Source organism: Engystomops pustulosus, chromosome 1, assembly GCF_040894005.1.
Source record: "Engystomops pustulosus chromosome 1, aEngPut4.maternal, whole genome shotgun sequence".
Lineage (NCBI taxonomy): Eukaryota > Metazoa > Chordata > Amphibia > Anura > Leptodactylidae > Engystomops > Engystomops pustulosus.
In genome coordinates this window covers 223,597,387-223,612,696 of record NC_092411.1, presented here as the reverse complement: position 1 = coordinate 223,612,696, position 15,310 = coordinate 223,597,387, and the positions used below count along the sequence as shown (strand labels likewise).

At 38.5% G+C, this 15,310-nt stretch overlaps 1 protein-coding gene across 9 annotated transcripts in view; it reads left to right on the top strand.

Annotated features, from left to right (window-relative positions):
- Positions 1 to 15,310, top strand: part of INPP4B (inositol polyphosphate-4-phosphatase type II B) — a 366,270-nt gene that overhangs the window by 251,274 nt on the left and 99,686 nt on the right. For all 9 annotated transcript variants that reach the window (XM_072119662.1, XM_072119688.1, XM_072119643.1 and 6 more), the window contains 2 exons: positions 1,919 to 2,030; positions 9,967 to 10,039. In XM_072119662.1, the coding sequence (XP_071975763.1) occupies positions 1,919 to 2,030; positions 9,967 to 10,039 (185 nt within the window). The remainder of the gene's footprint in view (positions 1 to 1,918; positions 2,031 to 9,966; positions 10,040 to 15,310) is intronic.

Here is a 15,310-nt window from a genome sequence, read left to right as displayed (position 1 = left end):
TAACACACAGCTCTGATTACTCTATGTGATATAATGAGCCCTGCACCTATGTGACCATGGTCAGATTTGTGTCCACTAGCAGAGATCTAGAAATTTGTGAGGAGTTGATACAGAAAGTATATTGGAAAATTGTATAGCTTTTTATCATAAAAACAATAGCATGCTAAAATGGGAACACCCCATCTTTCAAAAAAAATATTCATATGGCCATCTTCTGGCGCTAATGCCGTTTTTTATACTTGTGTGTACGGTGCAGTGTGATTTTTTTATTTTTTTTTGTGGAATGAGATGACTCATTTTGCTATCATTTTGGGGACAGTACAACTTTCTTATCACTAATTACATTTTTTATATGTTGTAAAATTGCAAATATTTGCATGTGGCATTTTGGACATATGGGCACCATTCTCTGTGACGGGGTTCAACGTCGGCAATAAGTTATTATATTTTGATAGATTGTACACTTTTTACTGTTGACTGATGACTTTTACTGTTTAATTTTATATCAGTTCTAGTGAAAGGGGGGTGATTTGAATTTTTATAGTTTTTTAAATTTTTTTGTTTTACTATTTTTCAGACCCACTAGGGTAGTTTAACCCTAGGTTGTTTGATTTATCCTACCATATACTGCCACACTGCAATATGGCAGTATTTGGGAATTTCATAGATTACCTTTTACAATGTGCTGTTAACAAATGCTTAAAAACTACATAACCTTGGGTCTGAAATGAGAAGGAGGGAGAAGTGCAGAGGGAGAAGGGGGGAGGGTGAGATAGTGTAACAGCCAATGAAGCTACAGCACCAAGAGGCTCTGGTAATGTCACCCAGACTGCTTCTGACTCTTTGAAATAATTTTAAAAGATTCATTTTCGAAGGAAGGAGGCCATGAATAACAAATGCCCTATGCCCCCCAACCCCCAAAATATACATATTTGTACACTCACAGATTTTTACACTATTACATACTTACACACATTTATACACTCTTACATACATACATTTATACACTCATAAACGCACTTCTATGCGCTGATATGTACATTTATACACTTTCACTGATCTGTCCCAGTAGCTTCTGACAACATGGGGGAAGTAGATGGCAGGAATTAGAGATGGGAGATTCCTAGTCCTGTTGTTCTGCTGCCCCCTCCCCCAACATTTGTTATCTCAGCTGCCAAGATACTGTACATATTATGCTGTGCAACGTTTGTCTTAACATGTATAGAATGGTGCACATCCTCCATTATTCAAGGGTGTCAGGTTGGATGCCAAGGCCCCCCATCACTACGGGCCCATTAGCAGCTGCTATGGCTGTTATAGCTGTAGTTACACCCCTGGTGTCATGTTTGATTTTGATGGTATAGCTTGTTATTTTTGCACTTTCTGGAGCCCATTTAAAAAAAAAAGAAGCTTAATCCTGCACAACCCCTTTAACCATTCAGGCTCTATAAAATACAAATACATGTATATACATTTGTGAGGAGTCTATCTATTACAGCTTCTTAGACTGTGCTTGCATGTAGTGCTTACAGAATGATGACACTTTATGTTATGTATAGGTATCTAGGACATGATCGTTTCAGCAGGGCAAGCGAGTTAGTCCACATTTCATCATAGTTGTTATATCTCTTGACAGAATAAGGTGGAGCCATATTACTGGATATTATATCTGTCGCAAAAGGACTAATCCTAAGCAATCCTTTTCCTACATTACTTTCTCCTACTGCACTCACATCTTTCACACAGTGAACAAAGGTTTGTCTTTTTACTCAGCATATCCCATCTATTAATATTCATAACACGTGTTCCTGTGTAGATTGTTATTACTGTGGGATACTATTTGATACATGACTGACATTCAATTTGATGAATCTTATGACTGAGCAGACATTTCAGTGTCTAACTTTTTGTTTTTCAGAACCTTAAATGGTGGAAAGAAAATTGGCAGTATTGAAGTGAGTCTGGTGAACATGGGGGAAATTCAGAATGGGGAGGCAGACCACATCACAACAGACGCACAAGGACAAAAGGTAGTCAATCATAACCCTCCGCCACAGATGACAAAGGAAAATATTGAAAAAGCAAGTAATTCACTGAACTGATTTGTAGTTAACAGAGATTGAAGCGGAGATGAGGCAGATGTCATATCCCTTAATTGTATATGCAAATACTACTTGCACCTTGCACACATACGTATGCGAGCATACAGCAGTGCGTAGGAGAGAGGAGGGGGGAGCACTGCTCACCCCTTCCATTGCCATAGAGAAGCAATGCCATAGTATGGCAAAATATAGGAAATGTCCTATACTTTTCCATGCACACTCACCGCACAATGACCGGGTGCCATAGGGGGGGGCGGTATTTTGCAGCCATATACCGGCCCCCACACATTCAAGAGCCCTTATACAGACAGTTATTGGATCAATCACTTAAATGGTAAAAAGAATATAACATATTGGAGGGGTATTAACGTAGCTACTATAGCCTCTACCGCTGAACTGGTCAGACCTGGTGGAGATTGCTTTCCAGCAAACATACTCACCGCCAGACTCACTAAGAGTCTGGTAAATCTGACATGCACTATGCTGGTACTAAACGTCAATCTTAATAAATTCCCCCCCTATTTATCATACACCGGTGCTTGTGTACTGACATATGATATGATAGCCCTACCACTAGAACCAAGAAGCTAAAGGTACTTGGTCCAACCTTGAGTAGAAATAAGCGCAGCCAACAATTTTTTAACATTTTTTTAATTCGAAAAGTCATTGGCTGCATAGCCCCCTCAGACAGCAGAGATGCCAGCAGAATATTGCATAAAATAAAGTCACATATATTATTCCTGGTGTCCGTGGCTACTCCTTTCATTAGTAGTATCACTTTGTGTACATTTTACAATGCACATAATATCACTTCAGAACTCAGAACTGCAATAGGGAAGTTTAGTTTATTTCTTTATTTTTACCCATAGACATAAGTTACAGTTTCTGTTTTCATGTTGTGTGGGTTAATATTGACTTTCAAAATAAACTATTTATATGATTATTGAAATAAAAAATAGTGGAAAACTCCACTTGCAATGACAGCTGTGGTCTTCTATTTTTGCAACAAATAACAATAAAATTGAAAAAAGGACAGGAAAGTCACATCACCAAAAGAACTTATTTCCGTTATGTTTATATACAACAAATAGTTTTTCTGTATTTTATCAGAACTTGAAGCACAGGTTTGGATGTGCTTGTATCATTTTATGTCTTGACAGCATTGGTTCGATACACTTATCTTATTAAGGTGCACAGCTGCCAAAACTGTCTCTTGTATTTTACTACTTATATAACGTATAATAAAGCAGATTCAAATAAGCAGATATATTTAGACTACACTGTGTATGTATTATAAAGCTCTTTTATTTCATATGCCTACGCTGATATCCCTGAAAAACATGAGTGTCTCTGGATCCTGCAGCTGGGGTCCTCGTGCAAGCTGCCAAAGATTGCCTAGTCTGAAATTCTATTTTGGAAGTTATGAAAGAGAAAATATACCAATAAAATGCAATCCGTGTACTATTTATCCCAAATGCGATAGTAGCTGGGGCTTCACTAATGATATATATAATGATCATGGTGAAGCTGTTATTGTGGTTTGTAACTTAGAACATTGCTATTAAAGCTGTAGCATTGTATTGGCACATTTTAATGCTAATTAAATAATGCATGCAAAGTGCTTTATTACTCTCAAATAGCACATACCAAGGGTCACGTTAGGGCTAGCGTGCAGTTTAAGTATTGCTGTAACATTGTAAATGTCCATATAATTTACAAATCTCTTGGAAAGGGCCATAGTGCTGTCATATCCCTTAATTGTATATGCAAATACTACTTGCACCTTGCACACATACGTATGCGAGCATACAGCAGTGCGTAGGAGAGAGGAGGGGGGAGCACTGCTCACCCCTTCCATTGCCATAGAGAAGCAATGCCATAGTATGGCAAAATATAGGAAATGTCCTATACTTTTCCATGCACACTCACCGCACAATGACCGGGTGCCATAGGGGGGGGCGGTATTTTGCAGCCATATACCGGCCCCCACACATTCAAGAGCCCTTATACAGACAGTTATTGGATCAATCACTTAAATGGTAAAAAGAATATAACATATTGGAGGGGTATTAACGTAGCTACTATAGCCTCTACCGCTGAACTGGTCAGACCTGGTGGAGATTGCTTTCCAGCAAACATACTCACCGCCAGACTCACTAAGAGTCTGGTAAATCTGACATGCACTATGCTGGTACTAAACGTCAATCTTAATAAATTCCCCCCCTATTTATCATACACCGGTGCTTGTGTACTGACATATGATATGATAGCCCTACCACTAGAACCAAGAAGCTAAAGGTACTTGGTCCAACCTTGAGTAGAAATAAGCGCAGCCAACAATTTTTTAACATTTTTTTAATTCGAAAAGTCATTGGCTGCATAGCCCCCTCAGACAGCAGAGATGCCAGCAGAATATTGCATAAAATAAAGTCACATATATTATTCCTGGTGTCCGTGGCTACTCCTTTCATTAGTAGTATCACTTTGTGTACATTTTACAATGCACATAATATCACTTCAGAACTCAGAACTGCAATAGGGAAGTTTAGTTTATTTCTTTATTTTTACCCATAGACATAAGTTACAGTTTCTGTTTTCATGTTGTGTGGGTTAATATTGACTTTCAAAATAAACTATTTATATGATTATTGAAATAAAAAATAGTGGAAAACTCCACTTGCAATGACAGCTGTGGTCTTCTATTTTTGCAACAAATAACAATAAAATTGAAAAAAGGACAGGAAAGTCACATCACCAAAAGAACTTATTTCCGTTATGTTTATATACAACAAATAGTTTTTCTGTATTTTATCAGAACTTGAAGCACAGGTTTGGATGTGCTTGTATCATTTTATGTCTTGACAGCATTGGTTCGATACACTTATCTTATTAAGGTGCACAGCTGCCAAAACTGTCTCTTGTATTTTACTACTTATATAACGTATAATAAAGCAGATTCAAATAAGCAGATATATTTAGACTACACTGTGTATGTATTATAAAGCTCTTTTATTTCATATGCCTACGCTGATATCCCTGAAAAACATGAGTGTCTCTGGATCCTGCAGCTGGGGTCCTCGTGCAAGCTGCCAAAGATTGCCTAGTCTGAAATTCTATTTTGGAAGTTATGAAAGAGAAAATATACCAATAAAATGCAATCCGTGTACTATTTATCCCAAATGCGATAGTAGCTGGGGCTTCACTAATGATATATATAATGATCATGGTGAAGCTGTTATTGTGGTTTGTAACTTAGAACATTGCTATTAAAGCTGTAGCATTGTATTGGCACATTTTAATGCTAATTAAATAATGCATGCAAAGTGCTTTATTACTCTCAAATAGCACATACCAAGGGTCACGTTAGGGCTAGCGTGCAGTTTAAGTATTGCTGTAACATTGTAAATGTCCATATAATTTACAAATCTCTTGGAAAGGGCCATAGTGCTGTCCTGGGATTCCTGTTATTGGGCTTAGAGACATGCCAGTACATTAATGGTCTCAAAGTTCCTTTATAGATTAAAATTAATGGGCATATGAAACCGTTGTCAAGTTAACTAGTATGTACATATTGGGTAATACATACATTCTTACAACTTATAACTTTCACTGAATTATACATAAATATTAGAGGATACAAATTCTATATGCCATAGGTAAATTCACTGAGTAGAAGACTAGGGGCTTGGTCCTGTGATGTGTGATGTTGGTACTCTGCTGGTCATGTGACAACAGGATCATGGGAAGTACTTTTCAATGATCCATGAGTGGTAGGCGTCGATGACGATTTGGGGTGGGAGTCGCTCTAGAGGAACTTGAATATGATAGGTCCAGAGGGAGATAGGCGCTCCCAATGGGGGCAGGGCTACATATTTATATACCCAGCAAATTTCACTATGCAACGTCGCTGATATACATGCTGCCATGTATCTTGAAGTGTATTATGTTTCATAACCACCCCTGATGATGGTGTTTTGTCACTAAAAACTCATTGGGTGTATATCAGTGTGAGATAAGGTGTGTGGAGTAATATCCTGCAAGATAGCACTAAGGGTAGTGGAGTCAAAAACAAATTTTGTACGCCCTTAAATATTGGGCATACAGACGGAGTACCTTATATCTATCTTATCTAACATCTGATATTAGTATATCAGAGTCTGTTCTAGTTTAGTAGCTGTGAATAAAAGTTATGTTTTAATTGGATCTAGCTTCTCCTAAACGTACGTATGGAATTAATCCATACTTAAAATAAAATGTACACACGTTTCCTTCTAGACCTTTTGTCTTGGCACAATAAAGCCTGAGATGAGTGGAGTAAGATCAACAGGATTTTAAAAACACAACTTTATGAGGGAGAATTAGCACTGCTGCTACACTAGTTTTCTGGCATAGAAGAAGTGAAATAATCGCAAATTCTAGCTCTCCCCAAGGTGAACAGCTATGTCTTGGTGCCTGTAAAGGTTAATAAACAGGCTTTGAATAGCAACATTTGCCTTCTATACCTTGATTTCTGCATAACAAGTAATTGACTCTTTTTCATATCAAATAAATAGCGATACAATGGAATCTGTTAATCTAAGGTGGATTATGCCAAATTTTAAGACTCTCGTAGGCCGATATAATATTTCTTCATCATTTCATTATAGGTAAAACCATAGAATTCAGAGGATGTACTTTGCTATCCTTATGATCTCTATCATGGAAAATCTCGAAATTTAATGCAAATCTGGGAAAAAATTTAAAATAGAATTTCAGATCTGTGCCAAAGTTTGTTTTGTGTGCACGCATGGAGTACGAAACTTGAGCTGTGGAATCAGATCCAAAAAAAACTGATCTGCTGCTAAGTTACTGTATATAACCCATAATAGCCCCCATCTCTCAAATTTTATATGATGGATGTTACATGTGTGTGCCTTATAAAACTAACAGCTTAATGGATGACCCAGAGTTTCTCTTACCAGTACAAAGTTAGCCTTGATTTCCACACATTTTTCATTGGGTGTTTACAAGGCATATACACTCACCGGCCACTTTATTAGGTACACCATGCTAGTAACGTGTTGGACCCCCTTTTGCCTTCAGAACTGCCTCAATTCTTCATGGCATAGATTCAACAAGGTGCTGGAAGCATTACTCAGAGATTTTGGTCCATATTGACATGATGGCATCACACAGTTTTGTCGGCTGCACACAGATTTGTCGGCTGCACATCCATGATGTGAATCTCCCGTTCCACCACATCCCAAAGATGCTCTATTGGATTGAGATCTGGTGACTGTGGAGGCCATTTCAGTACAGTGAACTCATTGTCATGTTCAAGAAACCAGTCTGAGATGATTCCAGCTTTATGACATGGCGCATTATCCTGCTGAAAGTAGCCATCAGATGTTGGGTACATTGTGGTCATAAAGGGATGGACATGGTCAGCAACAATACTCAGGTAGGCTGTGGCGTTGCAACAATGCTCAATTGGTACCAAGGGGCCCAAAGCGTGCCAAGAAAATATTCCCCACACCATGACACCACCACCACCAGCCTGAACCGTTGATACAAGGCAGGATGGATCCATGCTTTCATGTTGTTGACGCCAAATTCTGACCCTACCATCTGAATGTCGCAGCAGAAATCGAGACTCATCAGACCAGGCAACGTTTTTCCAATCTTCTACTGTCCAATTTCGATGAGCTTGTGCAAATTGTAGCCTCAGTTTCCTGTTCTTAGCTGAAAGGAGTAGCACCCGGTGTGGTCTTCTGCTGCTGTAGCCCATCTGCCTCAAAGTTCGACGTACTGTGCATTCAGAGATGCTCTTCTGCCTACCTTGGTGGTAATGGGTGGCGATTTGAGTCACTGTTGCCTTTCTATCAGCTCGAACCCGTCTGCCCATTCTCCTCTGACCTCTGGCATCAACAAGGCATTTCCGCCCACAGAACTGCCGCTCACTGGATGTTTTTTCTTTTTCAGACCATTCTCTGTAAATCCTAGAGATGGTTGTGCATGAAAATCCCAGTAGATCAGCAGTTTCTGAAATACTCAGACCAGCCCTTCTGGCACCAACAACCATGCCACGTTCAAAGGCACATAAATCACCTTTCTTCCCCATACTGATGCTCGGTTTGAACTGCAGGAGATTGTCTTGACCATGTCTATATGCCTAAATGCACTGAGTTGCCGCCATGTGATTGGCTGATTAGAAATTAAGTGTTAACGAGCAGTTGGACAGGTGTACCTAATAAAGTGGCCGGTGAGTGTAGTTAAGTTTGCCTTGAACTTGATATACATTATGTTGTGATGAACATCTATTTTGTATGTAAAACAGCACGATATAATCTAAAATTGTCTCCCAGCTGTGTTTTATCAATAGGTAAAATGCTGCTAATGGATACATACTTAAAAAAAAAAAAAACATCATCAGCTAGGTCAATTTGCATAACGATTAGAAAGAGGAAAAAACAGTAATGCATCTACACATTTCGCTACACCTGCTTGATTTATTATACTTTTTTTTTTTTTCCAAATACTTTTGGATTCTCAGGAAGCCAGACAGGGACACTTTATTCAATAGAAGCTATTACAGTAAAAACTTTATTATGCAGAAATGGTTAAATTGTACTACATACCACCCAAATTTTTAACTCAGGAGAAGGTAAACCACCTAGATTTAAAGGTAATCTACCATCAAGAATAATAAATCGGAGATACTTAACAATCCAGGCACAATGACTGTGGTAATGTTCATTTTTTCTTAAATCAACTTTTACATTTATGCTAATTAGCTTGAAGGGCTCTGGGGTGTTACCAGAGCAATCTGTGCTGCAGATTCACAGGTTTTTACAATGAACAAAACATGACTCACCCAACCTTCTGCTCTCTCTACGCACTTTGTATGTGTAATCTAGCACCCGCAGGAAGTTCCGGGTGAAGGGAAGGGGGAAGTGCTCTGTTCATTTTAACAGCCTGTAAAGCTACAGCAGTGAGGGGCTCTGGAAATAACCACCAGAGCCCTTTAGGTTTTTTAGCATAATGTTAAAATTAGATTTTAAAAGGAAGGAGGCCATGGATAACAAATATAAGATTAGCACAGCCACAGCAACAGGATTTATGAGTACATACATGCTTGACGTTCTGGAATTGACCATTACATTTTTTGTTTTATAACTGTAATTTTTATTTAAATTTTTGTTTCATCCATTACAATAAGAATAAAACAGTATGATACAATGGACAGCATTACTAGCAGGCATGAGATATGATTCCGGGTCATTAGAATATGAGAAAACGGACTTCAAATTATCACGACAATTACATTTTAAACTACATTATGCTAAATAATTTCAGCTGGGTAAGTGGGTGTTACTAGTTTGGTGGTGCACCACATTGTCCACAATGATTGAGCATTATTAGATGTACAGAGACACACAACCTCTAACTGTTAACCCCCACCTTGATAGCTAATCACAACTGTCTAGAAGTAATAACAAAGGGGTGGCAGGATATATAGATATTAGTAAATATGTCAAAAAGTTTAGAGGTCCAGTTCAGCTGCTTCAAGCTCTTACAACTATACTCTCAAGGGCAAATTGTCTAACATCTTGGATGATTCATTTCAACTACACAGATCTATAGATCAGTCTATGTGCCTTATTAAAGTGCTCTGGTCTTATAAATGAGTTCAAATAAGGGAGTTCCCATAGTGTTACCAAGAGCCACAAAGGATTGGCTTCTAGTCAGGGGAAAGGCTGTTGTGCACATTAATACAACTTTACATCTTAACTTATTACAAGAATGGTAGAATTGGGTATTGTTTGAATTAATATACTGTGTTATTGTTTGCATATTTCCTTACTGTGTTTATATCTTCATCCAGTGCGCCTTGGTGTGTGAATGCTCTTCACCAGAGATGCTCAGTGGGAGTGACAATCCGCCTTTACTAAATGCAGGTAAGATGATATTCTATCATTTATACTTTTATGTTGTTACAAGACTAAACCGCTGTTCACTTATGTGTTGTAGAAATCTCTAACTCCATGTATTGTTCTCACATGAACCTGAGATATCATAAATTGACTGCTGAAACAACTTCTACTTGTGCCCAGCTAAATGTTAGAGGATTGTATATATTTGTCCTCGAGCAGTGGTATGGCACGGGTGCCAAAGGCAGCATTCATAACCTTGTCCGGGGGCACCGAAGTTTTCTAGATAGGACTCTTCTGAGTAGGCATTCTCAGTCAGTGTCGGACTGGCCCACCGAAGGACTGGAGAATCTTGAGGTGGGCCATGGCATTAAATGGTCATGTGACCCTGTGGCATCAGCTGCCTAGTAAGGTATCCACTCACTGTGCAGCACACAGAAAACAGCTGTGGTGGGGAGTAGCGGTACATTGTCATCATCTTTCGGGAAGTTGTGAGTCCGGAAGATGCATTCATGTCCTGCTCATATTCACGCCACACAGTGAAGATCGCTCTTTGTGTGATGATAACTCTAGCATTGGTTGGCCGAGCTGTCAACCCTCAGCCAATCAGTGCTAGGGTTATCTTTTCTCCACAAGAGCTCCATAAGAGCTTTTATTTTGTTTGTACCTCTGGGGCTTACACAAAAGAGGCATACACACCTCAATAAAGTATCTGCATATTTTCTCTGGTCCAGGGAGCAGCAGTCTTTGATAAATCTACCCCATTTTGTATATTTTAAGAACCATTTCTCACATCTGCACACTTTAACTGGAAATGGTATCTTTTGGTTGAAATCTTATAATGCATTGTAAAACATAAATATATACAGTAGTTGAAGGGTGCCCCCAAAAAGGATTTTCTCTGGTGGTCCCAAGGGACTCCAGTCTGACACGGATTGGTGCTCCTGCTTTGAGTTCTGGGGGACCATGGAGGGATGCTACAATGTAAATATGAATTTGCCCTCCTTCTTTCAATGGGATTTGTGTTTACAATTGTAAGCTATGGCAGAGCAGTTATAAATTACTGCTTAAATTGTATGTTTGCTCTTTGCGATAAATAAGTGGGTTTTAATTGGAGTTTGGTCAATGGCTTTGTGTGGTTGTGAAGTTTCTCGGCTATGAGTAGTTTTAAAATCTGATACATTTCATTGTCATTATATCTGATCAGTTTGGGGTAATAATTCCAAAGAAAGAGGGATATGCAGGAGAAATCTTATAATGTCTAATAATCTGCACAAAATACTTTATTTTTACTCTGCTGCCCATTCTTTGCAGTGTGTTGCATTGTTACAGTGATTAATTACCCTTACTTCTGCATATTAACACACAACTGCAAATATCTCAAGATTAAGTGGATTAGATCTGCAATATTAAAATGTACAGAGATGATTTATACAATACAATAATAAACAATCAGATGACAAATATTGTTTGAGCCATGAAGGGAAAATAATAGGAAGAAGAAAATCCCAAATGTTACCCTGAACTAATTTATAAAAGTAAAGTGAGACTAATGCTAATGATGCTAAGGATTTACTCATTTGTAAACTAGTCTTGAAACCGCTTTATATACTTTACAGCACAGGGATTAATTTTTCAAGGACTCACATTCTAAAAAGAAATCCACATGATGTGTGCACAGCACCCTAAACTAGTGAAGTTATTGTAAAATTCATCGCTATAACACTCCTAAGCATAACCAAAGTCCAGACTAGACTGTACCAATTTTTACCCCCCCCCCTCCCATCAGTATCATTGAGTGATGTACACAGGAATTCAATTTTCATCTTTTCATTGGGGATTCAGCTCTGGTTAGGCAATAAAGCAAACTGACTTCAAACTTAAAACTCTATGAACAGGCAAGTGTTTTAATCTCAAAAGCTGGTCATATAGTTGGTCTTTAAAAGTTGAAGTGGAAAAAGCTTGGGGCCTCCTAGAGCAGAGAGAAACATTCATAACAGTTATAATATATAACACTACACACTGATGGGACAGAAACATCAACTGTCAGTTAAATTGAAGATTGGGGGAAAAACTTAGTGAAGTGATACCATTATGGCCTGAATGGATATAGTCTGGCCTATTTTATACCCACAGGTATAGAGTTTATCCCCAGGAGTGTACTGTAGCCTGGATCATACTATACCTAGACTTGGATCAGACTATAGTAGGTTCCAAGTTAGAGGGGTATATTTTGGCCTATAGGGGTATAGTTTGACCTAGATTATTTTACATCCTAGGTATAGTATGTCCAACCACAGGACCATTAATTCCAGAGTTTAGTCTGGCCTGGACCAAACCATACCCAGATTTATCAGGGAAAGGCTAATTTGGCCTGCTACTCCAGAATACAGGCGGTCCCCTACTTAAGAACACTCGACTTACATACGACCCATAGTTACAAACGGACCTCTGGATATTGGTAATTTATTGTGCTTTAGTCCTAGGCTACAATGATCAGCTGTAACAGTTATCACAGGTGTCTGTAATGAAGCTTTAGTGATAATATTGATTCTTATGATAACCCAACATTTTTAAAATCCAATTGTCACAGAGACCAAAAAAGTTCTGGCTGGGATTACAATGATAAAATATACAGTTCCAACTTACATACAAACTCAACTTAAGAACAAACCTACAGACCCTATCTTGTATGTAACCCGGGGACTGCCTGTAATGGAATACTTTTCCATTTGTGTGGCACAAAATGGGGAATGATGTCAAAAAGTTGTCTTGGAAGACATTTTGCTTTTGTAAGTGTCTTGCTTAAAGATTTTTTTACAAATTTTTAGTCCGGGTATCGTAAGGTAACTGATTTTGGTAATCAATCCTGATTTTATAACTTGAGATATAATAACTAGCTAGCAGTAGAAAAAAATTGGTTCACTACAGTATTGTGGACAGGACAATACAAACATATGCCCCCCATGACAACCGGAGACCTTATCAAGTCCTCTGTATCTGCCAAGTACAGAAGCATATTAGGCCCACTTGATCTGTCACTGGATCGAATGGGTAGAATGTCAGTGAAAACTGACAGTTATAATACAGTGCAGTACAGAATTATTGCAATGGATTATAACAGAGATCAAGGTGTAGTCTCCAAGTGGGACAGTAAAAAAAGAAGTTATGGTAATTAAAATTTAAAAAAAATAATAAATAAAAAATCACCCCAAACTAAAGCATTTTCCCCATAATTATATGCTATGAGAAAGTGAGAGGTGTCATGTGGGAGAACCGCTATCTGCCCTACAGGCAGATAAAAGCACATGGTAAAAGCCCTGGATTTGTCTGCAGTAAAGCAGAAGTTTGTTTGTTCTATGTTGGCCTCGCTAGCAAAGACACCTTTTGTAATGTCCGTACTGGGCCTGCTTATTATGGAGTAGGGGTAGGCTGGTAGTGGGAATCCTACTCCATCTGGGCTTCAGACCTGGGTTTCTGTATAGCCCACAGGTGCGGGTCACAGACCTCGTTAGGGCCTGATTTAGACTGCAGGCCAAAAGCAGTAGGAGAGGCACTACCTGGAGAGCTGCAGGCTGGACCGCGTTCACACAGCAAATGTAACTGAGTGCCTCCTGATATTCTGCTGGCCAAGAGCGTGTGCCAGGCAGCCTGGTACATGTATAGGTAGGTGCTGTTATTGTATTAGGCAGTGCCCAGCCGGGCAGGGTTTATTTTGTATTTTGTATGTGCCTAAGCCAAGGCTGAATTTGTGTTTTGACAAAGAGGTGTGATTTTTGGACTTTAACTCTGCGTGTGTCCCTGCTTCCTGCACTGCCCAACAATACACAGTGTAAACAAATTAAGAATAGAAAAAAACACAAATTTGATAACCCCCTTAGCTAAGAGAATATAATGTTACTATACCCATACTGTCAAGGGCATTAAAAATAAAAAAGGATTCCAAAAATTGCCACTTAGTCCTTCCTACCTCCTGAGAAATTTTATAAAAAGTTAACAAAAAGTTGGTTGTACACTAAAATACCACCAATTAAAACATTTCCTGTTCTGCAAACCCTAATAATGCTGTTTTGAAGATTATAACTCTGAGAATATGGAACTGAATATGAATATAAACAAATCTGTACATGTTTGGTTTCTCCGTAATCGCACTAACCTACAGAATAATTTTATCCCGTTTTTTAATCAAAACTGTGACAAAATAGGCATTTTATTCTGTTCCCTTTCAGGAAAGGGTTAAAGAAAATTACCATTATGCTATTTTTACCCTAAAAATTAAGCCATTGGAAATTCCAACTCATACAGCAAAAAAAGAAGCCCTTGTGTGCCTACTTGAGATCTGAAATAAAAAAGTTATGTCTTCTGGAAGCTTTATATACATTGCAAATTTATATTATTGAACTGCCTTGCAAACCATTAATTGTACAGAACTGAGACCTGGCAAAAAAAATCAAACGCTAGAATTGGTGATTCAGTACTGCCGGTCTGAAGTTACCATATGCAGCCATTGGAGCCTTTGAGGGACGTTTTCTTTTTATCTCAAAGACCAGCAAAGTTAGGGTGGCATGTGGCAGGGATGCTAGGTTAATTTTTTTTTTAGTGTGTTATTTTTTACCGAGGGTGTGTTTTAGTATAATTATTTCCTGCAACTATACAAATTGTCTATGAGCTCATTGGAGGACACTTATAATGTAATATAGTCTCTCTATTACTCTCTCCCTTTCCCCTCTGCTTTGCGTTCTCTGAACTATAATGTTCACAGCGAGTTATAGCAACAACTTAAACTTTCACTCACATCCATTCTTAGTGAAAGTTCAAGCTACTGCTATAAATCATGTGGTACCTTGGCAGAGCAGCTGCAGACATTACAGTGCAAAGACTTGAGAGAGGGAAAAGGTGTGTAATACATCATTCTGATACAATTATTACAGCTACATTACAAGTGTCCTTTCCATTTGCTGCTATCTGCCTTGTACCACTGTGTCCACTATGGCTCTAGAAGTCTTGTGGCTTTATTTGCTGGCTCCGATGTTAGCTATGCAGGGGCTACCAGGGGGTGGAGCCATCAAATTTTCAATTCTCTGCAAATTCAGAATCATGGCCAACTGAAAGAGGGATTTAATTCCATTAATTTCCAAGCCCTATTTGAACCATATATTTCACTTGTGAAACACCTATTAAACAGAACATATTGTGTATTTTAAAGGTGAATGTTGTAGAGCTTTTTGGTAATTTGACATATAGGAATTGGCCCTTTCCCATGTTACTTGGACGACTATAACTAAGCCTCGTGAGAGG